Consider the following 23233-nt stretch of genomic DNA (forward strand, 5'->3'; position numbering starts at 1 on the left):
CTTTTCCTGTTCCTTTTTAATTCTGTAATTCTCCCTCCCTCTCAGTTATGAAGGAGCTGGTAGTTTCTGCTGGAGACAGCATCCAAGTGACCCTTCCAAGGAATGAAGTTCAGTTAAATGCATTTGTACTCCCTGAGCCACCAGCAGGTAAGATGAGGTTGGAAACTCTCCTTCACAGGCGCCAAAGAGGAGTTAATGCCTCATTAGACAGGCGACTCTTAAGATTTTTCCCTATTCAAACATCAAAGTCCTCCTCTGGAGTACCCATGCTAGTATGGTCTGTGCCAGGAATGAGCAGTTGCTTATAGTGAGGACTTCTGAGACTTGTTTCATACAGCAGAAGGAGGGTATTTTTGTAACTCCCAGGAACACCCATCTGTGGGAGAAGAGCACTGTTTTAAAGAACTGCAGATTGAGTGAGGAAAACTTATTTTCAGTTGCAACCCCTCCCCATTTCAAGGAGCCTGTAGTTGTCCACTTTGGGCTGACTGACACACACACGGTTATCACAGCGTTCTCTTTCAGCTGCACAGAACTAGCTGCATGCCCTTGTCTAAGGAGATACGGTAAAAAGTGAGAGAGCTGAGCCCTGGGAATAATTGAGCAAAGAAAGAGGCCCAGCGGGGTTGTGATTTAAAAGGAAAAACTGAAGCCTCGTCTCATTTTCAGCCTCACTGATCACAAAATTGTGCTGCAGCTCAGCAGCTCACCCCGTGGGTACTGAGGAAATCTTACTTGTGTGGGCCAAGGTGTTGTTTGTCCTGGGGTGCTAGACTACAGGCCTTTCCCTAGCAGATTTCTAGCATAATCTGTAATATGTCAGTAGGGGTTTTGTCCAGAGAGCAGGCTGTTTCACATAGTCCATCTTTTGTTACACATCCAAAGGTTTGTTTGCATAGGTATACACTCCTGCTTTCCCAAGGAGTCCGTCTCTACACTGAGCTGAAGTCTGATCTTTGTGCTAGGTTTTTGCTAGGTTTTTGTAGAGGCCTGCTGTGACAGTGCATCACGGTATTAGCTTGTCATATGGAGGAGGTAAAAATATCAGCCACATTCAAGCAACAAATACCACACTGGGGCAGACCTCCTTTGCCCTGGTAGTTATAAAACTTTGGTCATACATAGCATCTTTCAGCTAAGAGCCTCAGAGCTTTTCCTGAAAGTGGTTAAATGTTATGTCCATTTTACAGATAAGTAAGGAAGGTGCAGAAATGAGATTCAACCAAGGTCTCTCAATTAATCAGTGATGTCTTTAAATGGTCAGTCAGGAGACCTGATTCCAGTTCCCTCTCCTTATGGTTAAACAGTACTGCCTCCCATAATAAATAGCCTGGGCCAAAAATACAGAAACTACCAGTGTGCATTCAGACTGAGCATGGCAGCAGCTGTATCCTCTGAGCTCCCTGGGAGAAGCCAGAGCGTTCATTGCCTGATGACAAGTTATTGGGGATTGTGACTTGATTTGATGGGTAAACCTGTGGCTTAGTCAGGGGTTCATTGAGAAATTCAAGAGTTGCAGAGAATCAGCTGAACCTTTTCAGAGGTTGCTTTTGCTGTACTCATGGTAGAGGGAGGCAGGAGCGGACCCTGTGACAGTCCTGTGAGAGGTATTCCATATTTTTGATACCAGGAACCGGAGTTTTAGAGACAGGTGCCTACGCTGAACCCATATGGTTTTAGTCTTTTATGCCCTCAATCCTCAGTTCTAGACCTGTGATCCCTCATACTCTTTCACCCCTTCAGGAGACTAAAATAGAAGCACCAGCTCCAGATGGAGCGTGGTTTTGGAGCACAGGGTGTCTCTTCTCCCTGGTGTGTTTCCAGCAAGCTAAGGTCCAGGCCCTTAGCTGTTTTGTGCTTCCCTTGAGTATAGCAGAACAGACCATATTAATGTGAACACCTGCCCTTGTCTTGCTTGAAAATAGCTCTCATAATTGTTAGCATCTGTCACTCTTTTAGGAACCAGCTACTCCTATGAGTGGGAGCTGATCACCCATCCAAAGGACTACAGTGGAGAGATGGAAGGCAAGCACACTCGGACCCTCAAACTCTCTAAGGTGAAACTCTTAGTATTCAGCTTCCCTTGGCAGGTAATGCCGCCTGTCTTTCCCTTGGCAGGGGTTCTGGCAGTCCCCTGGGATGCCTTGCACAGTGGTCCAGAATGAATAGGAGATTGTGAGATGGGAAAGCTGCCAACAGTTGACTGAAAGGCTTTATCTCGGTATTTAGAAAAGGGAGATCAGCGTAACCTGTGGGAAAGCAGGGGGACAGATTGAAGACCCTAAATGCAGCTAGCATTAAAATTTAGGGGAGGGCCCTGGGTGCTCCTTCCTGCCCATAAAACTGGTGGGTGGCTAGAAGAAAGTTCCTTTCTTACCCATGGAGCCAGGTGCTTGGGGTGCTGCACAGTTATCATGACTGAAGCCAGGTGAGCACCTCCCTTGTCACTGCTCTCAGCTGGATTTTGTGGCGAATTGAAGGGACTTTTTTTCTGTGTTTGGAGGGATTCTGAGGAATCATGAAAACGTAACTCCTTTTCGCAAGAGGCTCCTTGCACATCCAGCAGCTCTGCTCCAGAGCTGTGTTGGGGAAAGAAGAGTCATTGCCAGGGTACTGTCAAGGAAGAGCCCCTCCACAGGGCGTTCTTCCACCTCTTAAACCTTACGACTGCTGTCTAGCACTCAACCTCAAGATAAACCTTCTCGTCTCTGCATGCATGTGTGCGAGGGAGGGCTATGCTTGCTTTTCACAGATTCAGAAGGAAGAGGGAACCCTTTTCCAACCTGGATCATGTCTCTGGCAGTGGGAAATATCCACCTTTTAACTGCATTATGAAAATGATAATACAAAAGGATACACAGGATTGTAGCTCCGGTTGCCTCTACCTTGCACATGTGGCCAAATACATAGGCATCTCTGCTTTATGCTGTTGTCTTCTGTCCCAATACATTATGGGCAGTCTGACCTAGCTTCTGACCAAGTGGAACCTCTTCTTCCTTTCCAGCTCACCTTTGGCCTGTATGAATTCAAAGTGATTGTTGATGGAGATAATGCACACGGGGAAGGTTACGTGAATGTGACGGTGAACCCAAGTAAGTTCCAATACAGATTGTGGTTTTTGAACTTTGGACTTCACCCTTTGTGAAATCAGCAGCTGCATCATGGTATTTTGTTTGCTGGGCTGGGCAGTAGCTTGAAGTAATGGGAATTAATTGCAGTGTGTGCACATGTATGTGTATATATGAGAGAGAGAGAGAGAGTTTGTGTGATGTCAAATGCTACCTCCATTACACGTAGCTCTGCTATGCTGAGGGCAAGCCTATTTAAAAACAAATGCGATAAAGGAACTGCAGCTCTGCTGCAGAAGTGTTTAGCAAATGTATGACCCTGGGAAAAGCATCGCATAGCTAGAGAGTTGCTGCAACAGGGTGAAGAGCTTGCAGCAACAGGAACAGGATATGGGAGGGAAGCCAGGACTTGGGGCTTTTCTGCCTCTTACAGTACCTGTCTGCAGCCCTGTTAAGTCGGATCTCAGTTCTCACTGCAAGGTGCTTTCAAAGGTCTTGTTTGTTCAGTGGGCGTTTGTTCCCTATAGAGTAAACTTTGAATTGGAAATGGCCCAGTCTTTATTTACAAATAAGGACTGCTTGAGAGGGGGTGGAAGGATGGAAGGTAGTCTGGCTGAAACTTCATGCCTTGTTTGAAAAGGCTTGAATGTCCCCTGTTTATATGAAAGAACATAGTCTTGAGTATTTACCTTGGAGACCTTTTACTGAGTTTTGTGAGCACAGTAACGTAGGCCTACTCGGGAATTGTCTACCAGGGAATTTTAGGCTTGAGAATATTGTTGGATTTGAACAAATAGTGAACTCATTTAAATGTAACTGGGGAAGCAGAGCCTCGGGTAGCAGTGTGTGCTCACCTGTTCACTTTTCAGAGCTGTGGCCAAACTCATGCAAGTGAGTGCAGGTATCAGTCTCTTGGCAAACCAGTTGTTCTGAACGTTGACTCTCTAAAGCAGATGATAATTATACATGGGGCCCTGGGACCTTAGGCTTTGTGTGAGCCCTGGCCCCCATCACAGCCTGCTTTTTTGGAACTCCCACCCGTAGCACAGCAGGCCTGGGGAGGAGGTGTGACCTGCTGGCTGGATCAGAGTGCAGTCCCATGGTTAGCACAGGGCCTTCCACAGTAACCACTCTTATCAGCGAAGATGGAGGGTTGCCAGGTATCACAAGTGCACTTTGGACCTGTCTCCTAGACTTGCTGAGTCTGGGGCACAGAAGCAGCTCCACAAGACAACAGAACAGGTAGGGTTGGGAACTTGCAGCGTGTATCATTCTAGCAGCCCCTAGTGGATAACATGAAACCAGCTTTGCTGCCTCCCTTGGTTTATATTGGTACCATTGCTATGCCCAGTGCTCTGTTGCTGTTTCAGAGCCTCGAGTCAATCAACCTCCTGTTGCCGTCGTATCACCGCAGTTCCAAGAGATTTCCTTGCCAACCATCTCTACCGTCATTGATGGCAGCCGTGAGTACCCCCCGCCCTATCAAATGTAGCCCAGCAAGCTGGGACTGGTTGTAGGAAGGCCCTTTAGGACGTGCTATGTTGAACTAGACCCGATACAGTTGGCTGTGTTTTAGTTAGAAGAACTCATTTACAATTTCACAAGAAAAATTGCTTCCTTTTCTCCTGCAGAGTCATGTAGTTTGTAGCACAACTGCTGTTCTCTGCCAGCTTCATTTTTCCAGATGTACAAACTAGCCTGAATACAAGGCTCATCTTATTTCCTCTTTTGGGGGCCCTCACCCAGATGATGAATCCCCAGAAAAAAGAGCCTGCCTAGCTGTAGGTTTTGGGTTAGGCTGAAACGCTAAGAATCAGACCTTTTCAGAATTGCCAGCTGGTAAGCTCCCAGGGTGTCAGTTAACCAGCATGTAATTTTTATTGATGTTTGTGGTTAAAGCCCTGCCCAGCTCTCCTTTAGATGTTTCAGCCTTCTGTTGCCTGCCCACACCCAGTACCTCTTTTACTCACCTATCAAAAGGGCACTGGAGAATGAGTGAGTGAGCATGCTCAAGTGTAAAACAGGGTAGAGCCTAGGCTCCTAGTACATATTGGGTTCTTTTTTTTATTTTTAATTGACACAGAAAGCACTGACGATGATAAAATTGTCAGCTACCACTGGGAAGAACTGAAGGGGCCTCTGCGGGAAGAGAAGGTTTCCACTGATACTGCCATATTAACACTGACCAACTTGGTCCCTGGGAACTACACCTTCAGGTAAGTGGTGCATTTTGCTATTCATCAGCACAGGTTCCTCACAGACCTCTTAATCTTCATATTTGATGACACTAGTCTGAGGTTTGTGGTTGGGGGCGGGGGGGAAGCTTATTTTGTGACACCTCTCCCCTTCCATACCTTTTCTGGTTAGCATATACTGTGTTTTCCTTGAGAAGAATATATTAAAAGGTGCTGGCTGATGAGAAACAAGTTAAATCAGTGTAAGCTGGTAGAAGAGGAAAATGTGGTCTGAGAGAGCGATCAAAATCTCCTTGAGAAAGCCAAGCTAGGTTATTCAACCTGGATAATGGTTCTGGAGGAACTTGCTAACTTAGTATTTTCCAAAGTAAAATGTGTTCATCCCTGGTGAAAAGGTGCTTAGACTAGGCAGGCTTTTACAAATCTCTGGATGTTTTGCATGTTTCCTTTGATCTGCATTTTGTTGTGATGTCAGTACTAAATGGGTCTGTTTAAATACAATGGCGCACTCATGACTTCTATAATGGGTGTGAGCTAAATCAAGCTTGTGTACCAATATAAACCCAGCAGAAGATTGTCCTATTCTGTATCTTTATTCTGCTTGAGAGGGAAAGTTGTTCCCAACAGGGTTGTTGATGAGCTGGAATGAGTTTCTACTCCAGGCTGGCAAGAGCTGTGGATTTCTAATGTAATAGCTGTGTGACGTTAACAGGGTGTCGGAAAAACAAGTCTGCTGTTGGGGCCTTTTTCCTTCATGCTTTGCTGCTTCTTGTGGAATAAGCAAGCATCTCTTTATTGATTGTGAGCGTACGGAAAGTTTTTATTTCCTTTAAGCAAAGCTTTCTTAGGGAAAAAGGATCAGAAAAAATATCGGTGGATAGATTGCAAGGTCTCTTTCATGCACCGTTCCCTGCAGTCCTCTCCAAGCTTAACACCTGGCACGTCTTTTAGAATCATAGAAAAGTGTGGCTGGAGAAGATCTTAGGAGGTCATCTAGTCTAGCCCCCTGCCCTGGAGGGCTTTGCCATCATTTGATAGGTCTGTTCTATAACCGTCTTCTCCAGCTCATAAGAGGGAGATCTTATTTCACTGGAATTTCTTTGCATTTGTAACTAGCTGGTGATTATTAGGAGAGGGATGGACATAGTTGTGGAATTCCTTGCTCTGCCTTTATGATTAGGCAGTACTACTTGGTGACATTTATTACTTTGCAGTATAGTTGTCCTAAACCAGGTCTTTCCCCCTGTGGGGTAGCCCTTCTATTCTGCATTAAGGTAGTTTTGAGTTTCTGACCCTTCACCTGAACTGTAGCTACATCCTGACAACTCCACTTGTGTCTGAGATCTTTTGTTTCTTTCCCCTTTGTCCGCAGCCTTACAGTTGTAGACTCGGATGGAGCCAGCAATTCAACCACTGCAAGTCTGACTGTGAATAAAGCCGTGGACTATCCCCCAGTTGCAAATGCGGGCCCAAACCAAGTGATCACCCTGCCCCAGAACTCAATCACTCTGTACGGGAACCAGAGCACCGATGACCACCGCATTGTCAGTTATGAGTGGTCACTCAGTCCCAGCAGCAAAGGAAAGGTGGTGGAGATGCAGGTAAGTGGTTTCCTTCTCGGAGCTAAGCTGAGAGGTACTTACCTCCTGTGTCACAGGGTTAAAGATAAGAGATGCTCCAGCATACAAACTTCCTGATCCCTACAAGGTTTTGTGTTTGATTGAATGCGAGTATTAAAATCTAAATAGCCATTGGGATCATGTCAGGTCTGGTTAGCAGACAGCCAGGGTTAGCCTTAAATCTTCATGGGGCCCATTAGCTGCTTAGCCTGTTTTAGAAGTTCCTTGTGATGGCCAAGAGGCTGGTGTCCCATCTAGCAAGGTGCAGTGCGTGAAGGCGCGCAAAGCTGCACCTATCAGTGTGCCTTGCTCCTAACTCATGTGGTTGCCAAAGAAGCTTGTCCTCAGGCCTGTCCAATCTGGGGCCTCTCACAGTGCCACCAGGCAAGCCAGCAACACTGTAATGCGGATGTTTGTCTGCTGGTAAATAAACTGACAGTAGTGGCTTGGAGTAGCTATCAGTCTGGGATGGATTTGCACCAGTTACCCAGAGCTGAAGTACTTTGTAACCTGTTGCCAGTCTTCTGCACCAGCTGGTCATTGTGGGGTGCACCTTTCTGAGTGGAGCTTGAAAACTGAGTCCTTACAGATGAACTTCAGCAAGATACCATTCCCTGGCCCCCCACAAACACAACTGTCTTTTCCCAGCACAGCCTCCTTAAAAAGGGCTGGTACCAATATTGGACTACTGGAATAACAGAAAGTAGGGGTTTGGGGCAATCTGCCCCCAAAGTGCCACTCAGTGTCTGAGTGCTCAGGAATTTTTACACTCTTCTGTTTCCCTTTAGTATGTTGCTCCACTGCTCTCCTAACATGTTGTTTCACTGAGCAGCACAACCTAGGTATAAGCTACTTGGACGAACACTCATCTGTTCAGTATCATGCAGAGCTATAGCCCTGCATAAACCGTCAGTAATAAGCAGCCAGTATCTGCTTGGGGAAGTTAGTCAGCACAGGGGCTGGTCCTTCAGGTCTGCCATCTCGTTTAAGAAGCCATCCTAAGAGAACCATTTGTTTTCTCCAAGGGGGTGAGGACACCAGTCCTGCAGCTCTCTGCCATGCAAGAAGGTGATTACACCTACCAGCTAACAGTGACTGATTCTGCTGGCCATCAATCCACTGCAGAGGTTACTGTGATCGTCCAGCCTGGTAAGCTCCCCTTTGAGAGGACTAGTCTATTGGTTTCGTAGGGAAAGGAGTGGGGATAGAAGGAAGGATGTTTCTAAATGGTGCTTTTGCAAGGCCTGATGGGTAAGAGTGCTCCTTCCCACTCCATCTGGGCTTCAGGTCGGCACATATGAATTCACACTGACGGTCAAAGATGAGAGGAACTTGCAAAGCCACAGCTCGGTTAACGTCATTGTCAAAGAAGGTACATCCAGTTCTGCTCAGAACTGAACTGTGAGACCCAAGTAGCCCTTGGCAGCTCAGTGGAGACCTGTGGCCTGTGCAGCTGCACTCAAAGGCAAACGGTGCAGAAGGAATGGGGTGAAGAAATGCACACTGCTGCATATAGCAGCAGTCTGCCTTCACCTGGAATCGACAGTCCATCTCTAGCGACATTACTTCTGAATCCAGTGATGTCTGCATGGTGTATCTAGTGAAGCTGTTTTAATTCTGGGCCTTTCTGCTATTGGCAAATTGCTGATCACCAAGCCATTAAAGCTTTTACGAGCATTCCATTTGCAGACAGATTGTGTAAAATAAAAAAGGCAATATAAGCTAGGATTCTCCTAATTGGTATTATGGCTGAAGTATAATAGCAGGATTGTACTTCATGGTCATGCTCTGTCCCTTGCTGCCAGAGTCAGGGTCATAAAGGAAAGAGAACAGAAGCTGAGACTCCTGGGCTCTGTTCTTGGACTGAGCAGAGCCTTACAGTGAGACCTTGGGCTAGTCACATAACCATTTTTTGTCTTGCTCTCTAGTCAGTTGAGTGTTCACAGGGAAATGATTCTCAGTTCTCCCCCAGAGAGCACACAGCATGCTTTGATTGCGTGTCTTCTTTCTGTGACCCATGCTGCTTTCTTAGAGAACAACAAGCCCCCCAAAGCAGATGCTGGTCCAGATAAAGAGCTGACCCTTCCTGTGGACAGCACGACTCTCGATGGCAGCAAGAGCTCAGATGACCAGAAGATAGTCTCCTTTCTCTGGGAAAAAACCCGGTGAGTATCAGGGTCAGATCATCCTGGGGACCTCTCTGCAGTTTTACATTTGTACTGAAAACCGAGGATTCAAAGCCTGAACCCCAGGGCCTCAATGAAGGGTTCATCCAGAACTACAACAGGACCAAGATGTGGAGCAGAGCCCCCTTCCAGTTTAAACATTAGAAATATCTCAGCCTCTGGCTTTTGGTAGTGATAAGGGGTCTAGGCCATTTAAAATCAGTACAAAAGGGGTCTTCAGTGAGCATCAGTCTTGCGTGATCAGGCTCTCTTCATTCTCTATGGAAACAGCTTGCCCCACCAGTTAATTGTGGTTGTTGCCAAGCCTCCTTTTGGAGGCTCATCCCTTTTGGAAATTTAGGGTAAGGTCTGTGAGCAGCATTTTGTATGTAACTTTCATTTTGTCCTAGCCCAACAGTGCAAGCACACTACAAAGTTTCTACCTTGGAAGGACCATAATTGCTGCAAACACATTGTCACTGTTTGCTCATTGTGCAGTTAGCAGTTATCTGCTTTGCAGCAAACCCTGAAAAAGCACTTTGGGTGTGCAGGATTTCCCCAATGTAGGTTCTAGTCTGAGAGTTGAGGAAATCACTTCCCTTTATGCACTTTTTATGTCTAGTTGCCTTTAGAGGCAAAGCTGGCACCCTGATGACTGTAGCTCCCCTGTTTATTGGTGTGAGACTAGACCCATGGCCTCTGTAAGGCTCAACATGTTCTTACGTTTTGGCCAGGGGCCTGGATGGTGTGAAGCTGGAGAATGCCAACAGCAGCATTGCCACTGTGACTGGGCTTCAGGTCGGCACATATGAATTCACCCTGACAGTCAAAGATGAGAGGAACTTGCAAAGCCACAGCTCGGTTAACGTCATTGTCAAAGAAGGTACATCCAGTTCTGCTCAGAACTGAACTGTGAGACCCAAGAAGCCCTTGGCAGCTCAGTGGAGACCTGTGACCTGTGCAGCTTCACTCAAAGGCAAACGGTGCAGAAGGAATGGGGTGAAGAAATGCACACTGCTGCATATAGCAGCAGTCTGCCTTCACCTGGAATCATGTGCATTACTGACAGTCCCACCCCCAAGGGTATCTCAGAAGGTGGAGGCCTGCTTTGGGGAAAGTGGGGGGGAAAAAGGTGGGGGTGGTTTACATCAGAAAGTAGTAAAATGGAAAGGGAGTGATGTGGATCTGTAATGTGCTGCCTGGTATCAAGGCAGGTCAGGAGTTTCTTTTCTGCCCATCTTGTATGGAACAAGGGGACAGTCAGGGCTAGGGAAAGACATCAGTCATGGCTGGCAAAGGGAAACCTTTTTTTGGCTTGACGGTGATAACCTGGAGTTTACTGGCATAGGATGCCCTTGAGTCCTGTTCTTCTGTGGTCTCAAAATCACCCCAGTGTTTGGAACATCCCTTGGGTTATAAATGTTATAAGGCTTTTTGCTTCGGGCTTGAACCAATCTCTAATGTTCAGAGAGCACAAGAATTCCTCCGAGCTGAGGACTGAGGTTATTTGAACTCTTGCTAACGTATCTGGTTAATCCTATGTTCCTACTGTTTCATGATGCTCACGGGAGAAAGGTGACCAGTTTCTCTTGCTGTTTGAGGGAACTCACTTGCCAGTATCTAAGCCAGTCACTATATTGCGTGTTAGAACAAGTTCAATTTTGACTGGAGGACCTTGTCCTCTACTGAGTCCTGCAGTACTTGGTTTGTATCCCCTTTAAATGCAGACCCAGCTAGTGATGTACCCCTGGATTACAGCTCAGTACCTGGGGTCATGCTTGCCCTCAGGCTTCAACAGAGCTTCTAACTAGTTTCTTTCTCCATGTTTAGAAATGAACAAACCACCAGTTGCAAAAATTGCTGGGAATGTCATCATCACCCTGCCCACAAACACAGCAGAGCTGGATGGGTCTAAGTCATCTGATGATAAGGGAATCGTCAGCTACCTGTGGACTCGAGATGAGGGGAGCCCTGCAGCTGGGGTGAGTACTGCACAAACAGCCTCTCCTGGAGATGCAGTAGGGTGTTGCTAGACAAGCAGATGTCCCCTAGTGCAATGCTGCACCATCCTCGGAGCTGTGCAGGGTCAATAAGCTCAGTGTGTGGTAAAAGTGGTCAAGCCAGCAGTCTTTCTAACGTTACTCTTTCAAATTCCCAGGAGGTGTTAAATAACTCTGACCACCACCCTGTGCTCTTCCTTTCCAACCTGGTGGAGGGGACATACACATTCCATCTGAAGGTGACAGATGCCAAGGGAGAGAGTGATGTAGATAGGACCACGGTGGAAGTCAAACCCGGTGAGTCCTTTTTGTGTTGGGCCCTAAAATTTCTGAACTAGAGTCCAAACCTACCATTTCAGGCGTGGACAAAATGGTATGCAGGATCCTAGGAGCAATGAATGGTTCCCTGGGCAGATTGACTTTAGGGATTCTGTTCTTTGATCACATTCTGAAGTTGCAGAATCATTGCACCTTGGGCACAGGAAAGCTGAGAGCATCAGTATTTGAAATGCCATCTGATACTACTGAACTAGAGAGAGCTGCTTCAGTAGGAAACCATGAACCAAACTCTTCTGGTTTGGCCTCAACCTGACAGTCTGGGGAGGTGGGGAAGTGCCTTGTGGAGCTCAGATGAAAGGTGTCATAGCAGTGTACATGCACTGATGCTGTAGGCTGTCTTAAAATCATACAACTGCCTTCCTCTTTTTAGAAATTAAAAAATCATAGTGACCCTCATAATTGAATTTAACCAGCTTCCATAACTTGCAGGGCTTCTGATAGTGAATTAACGGACCTCCTTTTCTGTTTTGTTTCTGGAGCTGGCATTTGCAGTGCTCTTGTGCATGAACTCTCAATCCAGCCAGGGAAGTCGAAAGGTCAAGTTACGTGGAGCAATAGCTGTGTTTTTGTATAGTCCTTGAAGGCTGGGATTCTCTGCTCATCATGATGTGTAACGATTGTACTTTTTAGACCAAGGCATCCTAGAAGGGACTGAAAACTGATTTGCTCCCTGAGTGGCACTCAGAAACCCTTCTTCTGTGTTCTCTCTAGATCCAAGGAAAAACAACCTTGTGGAGATGATTCTGGATGTTAATGTCAGCCAGCTGACAGAAAGGCAGAAGGGTATGTTCATCCGTCAGATAGGCGTTCTGCTGGGGGTCCTGGATTCGGACATTACCGTTCAAAACATCCAGCCGTACACAGAGCAGAGGTAGGCAGGGTGGTGGGGCTGCCAGGTTCCCCAGGGGGGAATCCTAGTGGATGATGAAAGTTTGTCGAGCTGCTGCAATGAATCCATTCCCTTGATTGACAAGGGAAAGTGAATTTTATGATCCAGTGGGTATTGGTGATTGCTGGGAGTTGGGCATCATCCTCCCAAAGCCTCGGGGCCTGCCCTTGATCAGTGGGACAGTGTGAGAAGGTTCATACTGGAAGTAACCGGGAAATTCTTTTAAATTCCAAAACACTCAAGGAATATCCTACCATTACGCTTGTCCAGCAAGCTGTTGGGTTGGATCCAGGAGTAACCAGGTGCCATGCTAAAGGTCAGGTGAGAGAGTAATGGTCCCTTAAAGCTAAGCACTTGGCCTGCAGCTTGTGCAGCATGCCCTGTTGCGTCTGTTTAACAAACTGGGGGTTTAAATCTCATGAGTTAGCTGTTTAGTTTAACACTGATCTTATGTTCACGCTTCTAATTTGATTAGGAAAAGACCCAAGCTAAACTTCATTAAGCCACTCAGATTAGTCCCAGCAAGTATGAAGACCAGGCCTTTTTTACAGTATAGTGACCCAGCTGCAGGTCATTTAGCGAGCCACAATCTGACCTGCCTTGGCATTAAGGTACCTGGGAGAATTCACCACTTCATCCTTGTCCTGCAGAGAGAATGCTCCTCTGTAGATCAGGCTGGAGAGGGTTGCTCTAGGAAATGGATACCATGATTAGTTTTGTGTTGTTAAAGCTAGAATGGCTCAGGGCAGTCCTGCTTCCAAGAGTCCCATGCAGGTATTATGTGGATATATCAAGATGTCTGAAAATAAATGTGGGCAGTTACAGAATGAATTCAGAAAAAAGTTGTTGCATCGCGTATTCAAGTTAGTCTGAAGAGTCGCTGAAATAATTTAGTGCGACTCCAACTATCCAGAGAGCAATGTGATACCCAGAGGGAGTCTAAACAACAGATCCACACCCCATACAGCCCTTTTTCATGACCAGAGTGCTGTAGAGGCATTTAATCCTTACAAAGGATCTTGGAAGATAGAGAGAGAAGCTGAGACAGATTTAGGTGACTTGCCCAAGGTCATTCCAGGAGTCAGTGGCAGGTCTGGTATCAGACCTAGAGCTTTCCTGATTCCCTCCACCCTTCCCTTGATGGCTGCAATATGAAAATTAATGTGATTTATTGTCCTTGGCAAACTGGAAACACAGGATGAGCCAAGAAACTAAGTTTAAAAGCATCAGCTCCTCTAACTTGCCTTTCCATCTTTGCTTCAAGCCAAACCAGTTGCCCCCATTCTTGCTCTGACTGAGGGGAATCAGAGGTTTCTTGTAATACATTTTTATTTTGGCTGCTGCAAGTAAAGCATTAAGTAAATGGAGCAGAGCAGAAGGCCTCTGAATGGGTGCACTTCAATTCTGACAGTTGGCTCTGCGCACGGCTTACACCATTTGCTCATTTTATTAGTTAAAGGCTTCTCCTAGCTGTCATCGCTGAACAGATTCTCAGAATCTCCTTGGGTTCTTCTTGCCTCCTGTCCACTAGCAATAATGAGTGTGCAGCTTCGCTGAATTGTTATTTGAGGAAGAATAGAGTCAGCTAGTTCCTTCAGAGCTGCCTGGACTGGGTAACGGGAGAAAAAAAGGAAGATTATGATGTCTCTAGCATAAGCAGGGGACACTGGAAGCATACAGGGAGGGTTCTAGGTTAGTGCTCTTTTCCAGTAGCCACTTTTCTGACCAGAAATCCCTGTCAAACTCAAGCTGGGCTTTGCAAAAGCAAGTAAAAGTTGTTGTTAGCAAATGGGCCACACTTGAATTCTGGGAAGAAGTGTGACCCACATCCACCAAAACCTGTCTGTGTGAAGTTCTAAAGATAGATGTGGGATCATAAAGGGCTGGGGTTCGCATGTCTTGCAAATAAATGGAGACTGTCTCAGCGACATTTGAAGCAGGATGGAACAAAGCCAATAGACTGTGGGGACAATCCAGAGGGGTAGAGGCCTGGTAGGCATGCTCCACCTATGACTTCTGTAACCACTGTCATATGTATAACTCAGCTGGGCTGCAGGTAAAATTGAGATTGTAATGATGGCAAGTCCCCTGCAATACGAGAAGGGAGACGTCTCTTTACCTTCTGCTGTTATGATGACCAGCTGATGTGTAATTCTTGCCAGACATCTCCTGATGACATCTTTGCTTTTGATTTGTAGCACCAAGATGGTGTTCTTCGTACGGAACCAGCCTCCCCATCAGATATTCAAAGGGCGTGATGTGGCCTGGACACTCAGGAACGAACTCCGGAAACAGCAGTCAGACTTCCTCATCTTCCGAGCCCTGGAAATTAATACCGTCAGTGAGTAGGAGCCAGCAGCTGTCTCCTCCTCCACAGACCCTTGTAGGACCAGAGGTCTTGTGCATGCAGTTGCATTCCTTCGCCGCCCCCAAAAAAATCAATCTAGCTCCAATGCTAAGAGTTAATCCATTTGTAACCCACTGGGCTGTCAATATTACATGTCCCCACTTCTGTGTTGATCTAGAATCCTTTTAGTTAGCATTGTAATCAGTTTAGTGGACCTTTATCTGTGTTAACTTCAAGTTAGGCCACTTTAGCATAAATGAGGCTAAGGGAAGTAGTGTAAAAGGAACTGAGTCACAGACGAGAAAAGCTTCTTGGAAAGACCAGCTAGTGTTAGGACATCAATTCTTGATTATGGGTTTAGGTCAGCGTGTTCTAATTTGACCAAGAGAATGACAAGAACGTCTCCTTTCTTACCATATTTATCAAAGTTTCTGTCAAGTAGTGTTGTCAGCCTTTGGTGACGGGGATGAAAAGGGGCTTGGTGCTCCGAGATGGGTTCCTCTGGCATCCTTTGCTGAGGTGCCTGACGGCAGATATAATAAAGGTCCAGCACCTCTGAGAATGTAGTCTCTGAATTTGGGTAAGATCTCGCTCCCTGGCTCACGGCCTGTTGGCAGATCTTAGGATTTTAAGATGTAGAGATTCCAAGTTGTAAGACTGCTTATTTCTGCTTGGGTCATAAAAATGTATCTAGATATATATTGTGTTCTTTATTTGCTGGCAATAGTTATACTTGGAGAATTATAATAGTTTGCTCCTGCATTTGCTCCATTGAAGGACTCATTTTGCATGAGACCAGGGGCTGTTAAACTTTCAAGCCCCCAAATCTACCCTAGACATCAACACATGCCTGATCCACAAAGGGGCGTTACAGGCCTTGGCCCTTAGGCTCTGTAATATTTGTACTTTATCCCTGGAGGTCCCCAGTTCTGACCTTGCTGTGGGCTAAGGTGGCAGCAAATGCACCCCTTTTCCTATTGTAGGCTTCAGGGTACTGCTACTGTTATGTTCTCTTCCAGCTGTATTCATCTGGCCCCTAGATAGCTCTTAACCTTGTACTGACTCTTCACACATACCCGCTGCCCAGCAGCTCTGTTTTTAACCTCAATGTCAGCCACTGAGTGACTCCCCTGCTTCCTGCCCACAGCATGCCAGCTGAACTGCTCCGAGCACGGGCGCTGCGACTCTTTCACCAAGCGCTGCATCTGTGACCCTTTCTGGATGGAGAACTTCATCAAAGTGCAGATGGGAGATGGCGAGAGTAACTGCGGTATGGGAAATCTGGGCAGGTCTTTACTCTTTTCAGTAGCTGTATAGAAGCAGTAAAGCACTGCCTGTTTGAAGCCCATGGTCCTGCTGACAAGCAGCTACCTGCCCTCTTAATTCAGTGGGGGTTTTCCAGTGCCTGGCTTGTTGTATATGAAGCTCCAGATCACAAATAGCAAAACTGCAATGAGAACAGAAGTGGGATCCTTCTCCTGTCACTGAATGTTAGTAGGAAGATGAAACTCCCTGCTATAGCAGGGGCTGACTCCATATGTGAATATGTGGTGTCAGAAGGACCTTGTGAGAAGTGTGGGCAAAAGCAAGGGGATGGTGGTCTGAGCATTGGCTCAGACAAGATCTAGCTAAGCTAGCAGAACTAGCAGTAGAGAGAGAACACTTGTCTCAAGTAGTGAACCTGCAGTTGGATTGACCTTGGAGGTCCGTTGCTTCACACTTCATCCACAAGCAATGTGCAGCACCAAGTGACGCTCCCACTCGGGTTTCTTTGCTTGCAGAATGGAGCGTACTGTACGTGATCATTGCATCTTTTGTCATTGTGGTCGCCTTTGGGATCTTATCTTGGACTGTGGTCTGCTGCTGTAAGAGGTAAGGTCCTGAGTTACCTGCAGTCCTCCTCCAGGGTCTCATTCATAAGTGGGCCATTTATATAGGCCTGTGTTATTCCCAGTTCTCAGCAAAGTACTGCCTGGTTGAAGTCCATGGTCCTGCTGACAAGCAGCTACCTGCCCTCTTAATTCGGTGGGGGTTTTCCAGTGCCTGGCTTGCTGTACATTGGGCCCCAGATCCAGTTGGGCTGCAGATACAGAAGAACTGGTGCAGGTGAAACAGAAAGGTCTAAGTTCATTTTGGGTTCAATTCATCTGCAAGATCTTGGTTAACCTGAAATTGTGCAACCAAAGTAACACTGATGATCTTGTTTCCCTGATTAAAAAGAAGAGCAGGCAACATGATTGTTAATGGCAGAGCCTTGACTGTCTGGGTTTGTCTAAAAATGACTTGCCACCTAAATTTTTTCTCCCTTCCAGGAGGAAAGGAAAATCCAAAAGAAAAAGCAAATACAAGATTTTGGATGCCACTGACCAAGAGAGCCTGGAGTTAAAACCCAACTCCAAAGCAGGTAAAAAATGAGGGAAGGGGGCCTGATGTCTGTGAGGCTGACAAGACAGTTCTTTGCACATGGATCTAACCTTGCATGGTGACGCTAATGCAGAACTCAGTGGTGATGGGTGAACCTCTCAAGGTCTAGACTCTAGAGGTTCACCTAAGACCTGAACACTGGCTCCTTAGTGAAGTTATCTAAACCTCCCTGGCATAGGATCAAGCCAGAAACAGTCTGAGAACTGGCTATGTCTTGATATTTGCAGCCCGTCGCATTGGAAACAACATGTGGACAGTCTGGCCCTGGTGCTGTGGTATGTCTGGTTCTGGCTCAAGGCTGGGGGGGGTGGGGGGGAAGCCTTTTTCCTCCGAAGAATTTGAGCTCAGTTTTTGTGCCTCACTTGTACTTGCCTAGTCCTTGCAAGCCCACTGCCGATGAAAGCTCATTGCTGGCATTAAACCTCTTAGCTTGAGCCCAGCATGGAGACATCAGTATGGAAGTGGTGTGGCTGGGAAAAGGAAATGTAGAGTCTGGCTCTTCTCCAGGGTACTGTCTGTTGGACTGAATCTGGAAGCATGCTCCACAGTTCTCTTTCCTCTGCCCAGATCATTAGGCTGAATATTCCCATTTGATGTAGACTCCCAGCATAGTCCTGAAGTTATTTGTTACTATCCCTGTAGTGTAGGACACCTAGTACTGTAGTGGGACAGCATATGAAGAGGCTGTCACAGTGAGTTGTTGGTCTCTGGGAGGCCAGGGGGCTAAGCAAAAAAACAATGAAGCAGCTGGACCTCTGGAACCCAGGGCTTGAAAATTTGCTCTTCAGCTTACCCAGGTGGCTATAGCCCATGTGGGGTACAAAACCTCTTAAAGGCCAAGATGTACATGCTCTGTTGTAGATAGACTCTATTTGCCATCTCCATGCAGGCAGGTGTTTGTCCCAGTGTCCTTGGCCAGCATTTCCCTCCCTTCACCACCCCTCACACCAGACATGGTCTAGAAATGCTGTTGTTTTTATTGTATAAGGTTCATAGGAAAGTAGGTCTGGAAGGGGCCTCACAAGATTATCTAGTCCAGCCCCCTACTCAAAGCAGGGTCATCCTTGACTAAACCATTTCAACCAAGTGTCTGACCAGCGTCCTTTTAAAAATCTTCCAAGGATGGAGATTCTGACATCGGTACCAAGCATAGTCTCTTCTGAATATGGCCAGGCAGGAGGAGGACCGTGGGAAATCAGGCATGTGCTCTCCAAATACTGAGAAATATTTCAACTCTTAAAGCAGTTGGTACTAATAAGACTGTGCTCCAGCCATGTATGTTAAGGGGAGGGGTGGTTCTAACAGTGCATGGAAAATGGTCCTTAATCCTTGTTTGCTAGTTGAAAGTAATTGCGTATCATAGTGTTATGGGACTTAATGGAGTTCCAGCAAAGTGAGCAGTGCCTTATGACAGCATTGGAGGGCCTTGCAGCAACACTGCTGCTTGGCTGATTCCCCTGGGAGCCATGCAGCTTGGAAGTACTTCTTCTTCGGATATCCTTGAAGAAAAGGGGGTATTTTTTGCTCCCTGAATACCCAGACCCCTGCCTTGTCCCCCCTGTCTTACCCAGCACCAGTGGACCTCTCCATCACAAAGGGCTTTTGTTCCACTGGCAAGAGTGCCTCAAACCTTTGCTTTCCAAGGGTAACTTGATTTCCACCTTGGCTAGCAGACATCCAAAGAAACAGTCTCCTCGCCCAGAGCCACGTAGGGAAGCATCCCAGTCAGTACCAACTGGAGTCACAGTTCTCCATTAAGGAAAAGCTGAAATCTAAATATTTCCTGTCGACAGTATCAGTAAACATCTTTCTCCCCGTCCTTGGGCATTAATCTAAATTCAGCCCACTAATGTATCTTTCTTCCTGTAGATCAGGAGGAGAAGCAGCGATGATAAAATAATACTGACCTCCTCTTGCTGATCTTCCTACTCACTCACTCGCATAGTCCTTACTGCAGTCTCTGCCCTGCAGGGGTAGTCACTGACTACACAAAACCTCTACAAAGAACAGAGTGGCATGGCCCCAAAAATCCCCCTTGCTGCAGGACCTGGCCTGTCAGTTAACATCTCTTCAGCCCTGGTGCCAGGAGTGAGTTCAGGGCTTGTCACCCCACCGTGGCGGCCAGTGGAAGGCATGGGTGATAGGCCTGTGAGACTTGGTTAAGATACCAGCCTGTTGCCAGCTCTGAGCCAGACTGTGGGCTTGTTTCTGCTGTTAAGGGGAGCATGATCCAGGGAGACACAAAGCAGTTTCTGACCTTGGATTCTCTCTGGTTTCTTTTGAAGGCGGCCGACAGAAAGCTCAGGTCCTCAACACCAGCCTCATGCACTCCGAGTCGGAGCTGGACAGCGACGAGGCCATCTTCACGTGGCCGGACAGGGAGAAAGGGAAACTGCTCCGCAGCCAGAACGGCTCCTTGCGGAACGGACAGGTGCTGCCCAAGCCCAAGAACCAGAGGGAAGAAATCCTATAGCCCAGCCTGGGGGGCCCTTCCGTTAAGAGTCACGAGGAAAGGGAAGGCTGCTCTGCTCCCCAGCCCTTGGGGGCTTTCAGAGACCAGCTGGATCCTGTTAGGACAAAGCTGCTAACTTACTGCCCAGAAAGGACCTGTTTTCTGGGTTCCTTTTCGTGTGACTAGAACCACTCGTACTTGAATTCGGACTTCAAGGGAAAGTGAAGGAAGGAGCAGAAAACTGTGAAACAGGGACTACGGGGCAGCAGGGGTGGGCCTGGCACATGTGGAGCCCACGGGACAGAACCACTTCTAGCAGCTGTGAAAGCGCGACCCCCACCTGGCCCCCCTCAGGCAGCCGCAGACTCCAGCCCTGCTTGCCAAGGGAGGTCTCCTCTCAGGAGGAGGGTCAAGGCTGTGGGGGGAAGCGCCTGTTGGGGCAGCCTCTGGCAGTGGTGCACTGATTTGTTTCCAACAAATTGGTTCGTGTGCCAGCTAAGCTGAAAAAAAGGCTCTCCCCCACCCTGACCCCCTTACCACTCCCAGCTACTTAAGCACTGTTCTTTTAAGTGTGCCCCTGGCCTATCCCACTGCCCAGCTTCGGGAGTGGGAGGGAAGGGAAGAGAAGTACCATGTTTCCACTGTGCCTGCTTACAGCTAGGAGAGGAGCTGTTTGAGTTTTGTAATTGCTTTAATTTATTGTTAGTCCTTTCACTGGGAATGGAGATGCCGTGGCACCTCCTCAAGCATGGAGAGCCTGGCGTGAGGGTGCGCCCTGCCTCCTGCAGCTGTGGTGCTGGCTGTGGCCTCATGTGTCCAGCTGGCTCTGCTTCGTAGCAGACCCTGGGGATTGCTTGTGAAGGGGAAGCCAAGCACCTAGTATGGGGGCCCCCCCGAGGCCCTGAGACCCTACCCGCCTCCTTCACACTCCACAGGTCCTTAACCCCTCTCCCACAGCGTGAGGTGCTGCACACTGCATCTCAACTCTTGCACTTAGAGCCACGCATGAGCTTCTGCCTCCAGTCCCTGCTGGCTGGCTGGTCCCCTCCACAGCCCTTTGTGTGGCCTTAACTGGCACCGTGTGCTCCCAGCAGCTGAATCCTTTGGGCTGGCTGCTGGGGAGAACACTGCAGATCCACCAGTGGCTGGAAGTGGGAGCACTTGGGTCCTTGTCCAAACATCTGTGGGCAGCCAAGGCAGCTGCAGGCCTGCAGTGAGAGCACCCTGCTGTGGGGCCCAGCCGAGACCTGCCCCTTGGAGCCAAGCAGCACGTGGGGTGGAAAAGTGGTGTGTCTGTGCTGGCCCCCATGCCTTGCCCAACCCTTGTCCAACCGTGCTGCTCTCTTGGCACATTTCCCTTCTCCTGGGGAGTAGAGGATGCTGCCGCTCCTTCAGGGAGGGGAGGCTAGTTTATTGCCTTTTCTTCGTGTTCTAGTTCAAAATCAGAAGCTTGTTTCATTGGTTTGGGGTCTGACCAACAAGAGGCTTTAACCTCCAGAGTTGTATTTATGTTGCTGCACTACTGACTTGTGTTAAACGAGATGAAGATTAAACTCGCTATTTAATTTGATGGACTGTCCCTGCCCTGAATGTAGTCACGTCTCCTACCAACACTGTTTCCTCTGCAATCAGATGTTTTCTTTAGGCCCCAGGACTGGATTCCTTAGGTCTAGGTGGCTAACGAGAGGACGGTGTTCTGCTCCGTGGACTGCCAGCCATGGGGTTTGGGGTCTCTGACTGTGCCTGCAGGACCTGTCACACTCTTCCCTATGGTGTGGGGACGTCCTGCTCACCCATCCTACATGCATGTGAGGGTCCCTCAGTGGATGCTGTCTCCATGCTGCCCTTGTCCTGAAATCACTCCTTCCCCGACCACCCACAGGGAGCCCATGGCACCAGGACAGTCTGGGTGGGAGGTCTTAAAGGGACAGAGTCTAGTTAACAATTACCCTTAGCTGAGATCTTTTTGTTGCCAGTAGCATCAGAGACTAGATAAACTGAAGTCTTAGGTCTCTTAGTTGCACTGTTCTCCTTATGCAGATAGTCTCCCCTTTCTCTGTGTGCAAGACTGACTCAGAGCTAAAGAAAGGTGGGACTGAAGTCACATATCAGCTGGGTACTCAAAGGCAGGGTCATACCTGAGATTCTCTTAGGCTGATGCATCCCATTAATTATTCCCACTTTTAAGGCCTGGGTGGTAGCCTTGCTCCTCTCCCAGCCTGGGGCAGTCCTCTGCAGTACAGGCAGGCTGCTTGCAGTGGGGAAGCTCTCCTGCATGCTTTGCTGCAGAGATCAGTACCCCTCACAGCAGCTGCACCGTGCGCTTTTGAGCCAGCCTTGGCTCCGATACGGAGGGGAACAATTAAACCCTGCACCGCAATTGCCTGATAGCGCCTCTGTTTAGCTGACGGTTTTCTCCCTTCCTTCTAGTTCCCGGTGGGGAAACAAACATGTCCCTGGAAGTGCTGTAGTCAGCTGACGGCTCCGCTGTAGACAGAAGAGCTGTTTCCTGCCTTGCCTGGAGGAGACCTGAGTTTTGCAGCAGGCGCTGGCACTCTGCGCGCTCCTTGCCGAGCAGCGCTGCTAGGACAGCTTCCTGACTCGGTAGTCGTTTGTCATCCCCGGGGCAGGTTGGTGACGCAGCGCCCGCATTTGTTCACCCCTGGTGCTGCTCAGCTGTGCGGTGCTCCCTGCTCTCCCACCTGTCTCCGTCCTGCTCTTCAGACCTTGCCCTCTGGGCCTCTAAATTTCCCCTTCACAAAGAAACACATGCCCTAACTCTGCACTAATGAGCATGGCCAGCGCCTCAGAAACCAGTCTGAAATCTCACAAAAGCTAATGTGGAGCCAGGGGATGGGAGGAGTAAAAACCCCCTGGCAGTTAGAAACTTCAGTGTAGGCATCAGCTCACAGGTGTCAGGTCATCTGCTTCCACAGAGGCCCAGCCCACCTTAGAGAAGCTCTTCCTCTAAGGTAGGTGGTGTCAAACAACACATCAGTCTAAAATCCCACCTTCCCCCAGTGTATTATTAATATCACTGCTCATTTGTTACCTAAGCACCCTGATCCTAGCTTGACCTTGCAATGAGAAGTTTTCTGCATGGCTATGCATTATGATTTCACAATTAGAGATGCTGGCTACAAGTTTGCCATGTGTGGAAGTTAAAAGCTGAGACAGCTGTTCGATGAACCATCAGCCTAACTGGATTTTGTTTTCCTCGCTCTGCGATTATAAATGGACTCCAGACACACTTGGTTGTTTTTCTTTTCCTGTAACAATGTTTGAGGCAAAGCCCATGATCTCTTGCAATGCTGGGATCCAGTTTCAAACAGTTTGCTCTTAATTTCCCTTTGTTCTTTTGCGCGCTGGGGGCTGCCCGACCTGTCCAAGCTTTGATTTAATGATGTTTGTTGATTGCAGTGTTACTTGGATCAAGACTGGAAAATGATTTCACACACATTTCTTGCAAATAAAAGGGGAAGTTGTTTTGCTGCTACTAATCTCTCTCTGGTTTCTCACTGGATGCATTTCAGGGAGGGTTTAAAGGGAATCGGATCCTTACTTCTTTCCAGTGCGGGCCCGTGCCATGCTGGAGAGCATCTGCTCCCACTTCTGTGTCTGGAAACTACAGCTCCCACAAAGTACTAGACGAGTGGTTCTTAACTTTGTGAGGCTCCTGTCACCCCAGGGAAAGTGCCAGCTCTTCACTTGTTTCTTGAACATGGAAAAATACCA

The 23233-nt window shown here is 47.8% G+C and overlaps 1 protein-coding gene across 1 annotated transcript in view; it reads left to right on the top strand.

The window, feature by feature from the left end:
• Positions 1-22998, top strand: part of KIAA0319L (KIAA0319 like) — a 49952-nt gene extending 26954 nt beyond the window's left edge. The window contains exons 5-21 of the mRNA XM_019547748.1: positions 46-147; positions 1960-2057; positions 3005-3092; positions 4439-4531; positions 5152-5284; positions 6636-6864; positions 7908-8031; positions 8915-9047; positions 9782-9930; positions 10878-11029; positions 11206-11344; positions 12098-12257; positions 14474-14616; positions 15770-15892; positions 16404-16494; positions 16935-17026; positions 19332-22998. Coding sequence (XP_019403293.1) covers positions 46-147; positions 1960-2057; positions 3005-3092; positions 4439-4531; positions 5152-5284; positions 6636-6864; positions 7908-8031; positions 8915-9047; positions 9782-9930; positions 10878-11029; positions 11206-11344; positions 12098-12257; positions 14474-14616; positions 15770-15892; positions 16404-16494; positions 16935-17026; positions 19332-19519 — 2237 coding nt within the window. The 3' untranslated portion in view covers positions 19520-22998. The remainder of the gene's footprint in view (positions 1-45; positions 148-1959; positions 2058-3004; positions 3093-4438; positions 4532-5151; positions 5285-6635; positions 6865-7907; positions 8032-8914; positions 9048-9781; positions 9931-10877; positions 11030-11205; positions 11345-12097; positions 12258-14473; positions 14617-15769; positions 15893-16403; positions 16495-16934; positions 17027-19331) is intronic.
• The last annotated feature ends 235 nt before the right edge of the window (positions 22999-23233 follow it).

The sequence above is a fragment of the Crocodylus porosus genome, unplaced genomic scaffold (genome assembly GCF_001723895.1).
Source record: "Crocodylus porosus isolate Cpor-Errol unplaced genomic scaffold, CroPor_comp1, whole genome shotgun sequence".
NCBI lineage: Eukaryota > Metazoa > Chordata > Crocodylia > Crocodylidae > Crocodylus > Crocodylus porosus.